This window comes from Henckelia pumila, chromosome 3, assembly GCF_033568475.1.
Source record: "Henckelia pumila isolate YLH828 chromosome 3, ASM3356847v2, whole genome shotgun sequence".
Lineage (NCBI taxonomy): Eukaryota > Viridiplantae > Streptophyta > Magnoliopsida > Lamiales > Gesneriaceae > Henckelia > Henckelia pumila.
This window is the reverse complement of record NC_133122.1, coordinates 145363837-145367336: the sequence shown is the minus strand read 5'-3', so window position 1 is coordinate 145367336 and position 3500 is coordinate 145363837. Positions and strand designations below refer to the sequence as shown.

Genomic DNA, 3500 nt, shown 5'->3' with positions numbered 1-3500 from the left:
TACATATTGCACATAATAAAAAAAAAAAAAAAAGAGAAAGAAAGAAATGGCAGGACTACCTTGCAAGCTCATCGCCCAAGTAGCGTTCAAAGCCGGCGGGGACGTGTTTCATCGCCTGATGAGCGAAAGGCCGCACCACTTGTCCAATGTCACGCCCGCAAAAGTCCAAGCATGTGACTTGCACCAAGGAGAATATGGCACCAATGGGTCCGTCATCGAATGGAAATATACTCTTGGTACGTGGGTAAATTGCATATTATAATTACTTCCTTGTATATATTATTTTTAGAAAAAATAAGTTTTTTAGTCCAGTAACTTTACTCCATTTGGATTTTGGTCAATTAACTTTTTCGATGTGGGTTTTGGTACACTAACTTTGTATTTTCAGTGTTTTTTGGTCCAACTTCATACGTGTCAGCTTTTGATTGGTTCACGTCATCATTTTGGACCAATCAGAAGTTGACACGTATGCAGTTGGATCAAAAACACTGAAAATGCAAAGTTAGTATACCAATACCCATATCGAAAAAGTTAATGGACCAAAACCAAAATATTGATAAGTTAATGGACCAAAAAACTTATTTTTCCTTATTTTTAATTTGCAAAATCTTTAATGAAAAATTATGCATGCATGCATGAAGATGGGAAGGAACAAACTGCCAAGCAACTGCTCCACGGCATAGACGAGGTGAAAAAGACCATCTCCTATAAAATGCTTTCGGGAGATCTATTGGAGACATACAAGAATATGACTATAACCATTCACGTTGAAACCAAAGATGGGGTGGATTTTATTACATGGACTGTGGAATATGAGCTGCTCAAGCCGGAGAATCCGCACCCGCTTTCGCTCATAGGTTTCTTCATCGAGTTCACTACAGAAGTCGAGACTCATATTTTCGGATAATTTGTGAAGATAATTATATTAAGTTATATGTGAAATATCTACGTTCGTTGTACGTGGAAATTGGAATAAAGTGTGTGCAAATGTAATAATAAAATGTGATCATGAGTGGACATATGGGGAAAAATATTACATGAAGAAAACTAGTATAATTAAGCTTGTATTATATATGTGGTACGTACTGTCCTACGTACGTACAAATAAGAAATATGTTCTTGGGCTTAATTAACTTGTGTGTTATCTCAAAAAAAAAAAAAAAACAATAACTTGTGTGCTTTTTTTTTTTTTTTTTTTTAAAGTTTCTGAGAGAGCAATGTTATGTGAGTAATTCCACTGCTCAGCTTTCCACGTTGGGGAGAACAAAAAATGCAGGAAGAAAAGAGAAAAACCTCTTGTGGATCAGTTAAAATTTTTTGAGAAATTAAAGGATCCTTAAATTTGTCGTGCAGAGCATTTGGATCAAGTGGATAGCACAGTAGTTGGGTAGTTAATTGGGTGTCAGATCCAAATTAAAGCCCAGAAAATTGGCAACCGATTGTATGTATATTTTCATCTTATTTTTATTTATAATGAGTTTTGATATGGTGAGCAAACCATCATGTACATTTATATGTGTATCGCTGACGCGACATCTTCTATATCTAATAGATGAACATCACGTGCACGCATAAGTGCACGTGATGGTTGATCACAATTTCAAAACTCTATCTAACATATTTTTTTCTATATAATTTATATTTTAAATTTTAAATAATCATATACCTCATAATATAAAAATACTTTTCAAAAAAAAATTATTTAAGACAAAATATTTTGATATGCTTGCACTCATCCCTGAGGCATGTACTCAGTACGCCAATTCAAGTCTTTTCCAATGCAAATCAAGGACTAATTTGCACCCGTGTGCAGGCACGCGAGAGAATCGCTTGACTAATCATTCTTATATCTTCATAAAGTGTAAAACAATAAAAACTCACCTATGTCATATTTATTTTCTTATAACGTGAGATACTCATTTATTCCACACTTAATCATCTATGCACTTTAACAAGTCATTACTTTTCCAATTTTCTATTCAAATAAAACTCAAATGTCTAAAGTCCAACAGAAACAACAATTTTGGATCACAATTACCAATTTTGGAACTAAAAAAACCTATAGTGAAACTCAACAAATTGAACTAAAAAGAGAATTTACCAAAGTAATTAACTGGACAAAATTTATCGGACTAATCAATCATATTCATGCCCATTACTCCATTAGTTAGTTTTTCTGAATTGAATCTTGGCACCTAGCTTTGTTACTACCGTCAATAGATCCTCGCCAATTGAATTTTGCGGTCCTCTAATTGTCAAACACTAAAAAAAATTAATTATATATATTTTTCCCAAATAAAATCTATTATTTGATTGTACAAAATCTTAGAGACAAGACAAACACACAAAGGTTAATTTATGAGAACGGTCACGGTCGAAATTAATTGATAAACAAGACAAGAAATTAAGACCCAAAAGTTAAATTCATTAACAAATTAAGGTAAAATCATATATGGTGAAGAAAAATAGGGGGCAAACAGATATTGCATAAAACAACATTTTTATTGTAAATTAAAGAAATGGCCGGAATTAATACCTTGCAAGCTTCTTGCCCCAAGTAGCATTCAAAGCCAGCGGGGATGTATTTCATAACCTAACGAGCAACAGGCCACACCACTTGTCCAATGTCACCCCGCGAAAATTCAAGCTTGTGAACTATACACCAAGGCGACTATGGTATCGATGGCTCTGTTTTTCGATGGAAATATACGTTCGTTGCGTGGATAAACTGCATAAACCATCCTTTTGTTATTTTATTTATTTATGTTTATTAGATTTAATTTCGATGAAAAATAACCAAAATTAACGAACTAAAACCTTTGATATATCTGTAGATTGGCTGCTACCTAACTCTTCATGAAAATTCAACGAGTTGAAAAACTTCCCCATACATAAAACTATATATATTGAATAAGCCCCAATTGGTCCTACGTCCATTTTGTCTCATAAATTGACACTGAATATGTAACGAGATGTTTTTAATATTACTAACAAAATACACGTGTGATGCGATGCACGTGAAAACACATTTTATTATCGATAAATACGGTTAAATAAATGATTTGGGATGAGAAAAAGATTAAAGTGTAGTTAAATAATGATTTTCATGGTATTTTAGTCAATAGTAAAATTCAATATAATATAATATGTAGAACATGCATATATTAATATATTATAAATGAGTGTGAATTCAATCTTTGTTCAAAGATTTTATGTGTTACAAATATAATTGAATCTATAGTTGTTGAAAATCATGCATGGTTGTTAAATATTATAATTTTGTATAAATTAAAAATTAAAAAATATATATATAGAAATTTGATATCAGGACAAATTTAATAAAATAAAATTTAAGACAAAATATAATAATACATGATATTGAAAAATTATTTTACCTTTATTGCTTATGAGAAAAAATAATATAGATAATGAATTCTAAACATTAAATTAAATTACTGCTCATTTTTTTCGTTTATAAGTTTATATAACCATTTGTCCCT

At 31.4% G+C, this 3500-nt stretch overlaps 1 protein-coding gene across 1 annotated transcript; it reads left to right on the top strand.

Moving 5' to 3' along the window:
- Positions 1-1551, top strand: LOC140893185 (kirola-like). Its single transcript, XM_073302252.1, has 2 exons — positions 1-236; positions 642-1551. The coding sequence occupies exons 1-2, from the start codon at positions 47-49 to the stop codon at positions 905-907; spliced, it is 456 nt and encodes a 151-aa protein (XP_073158353.1). The 5' UTR covers positions 1-46; the 3' UTR covers positions 908-1551.
- Positions 1552-3500: the final 1949 nt, after the last annotated feature.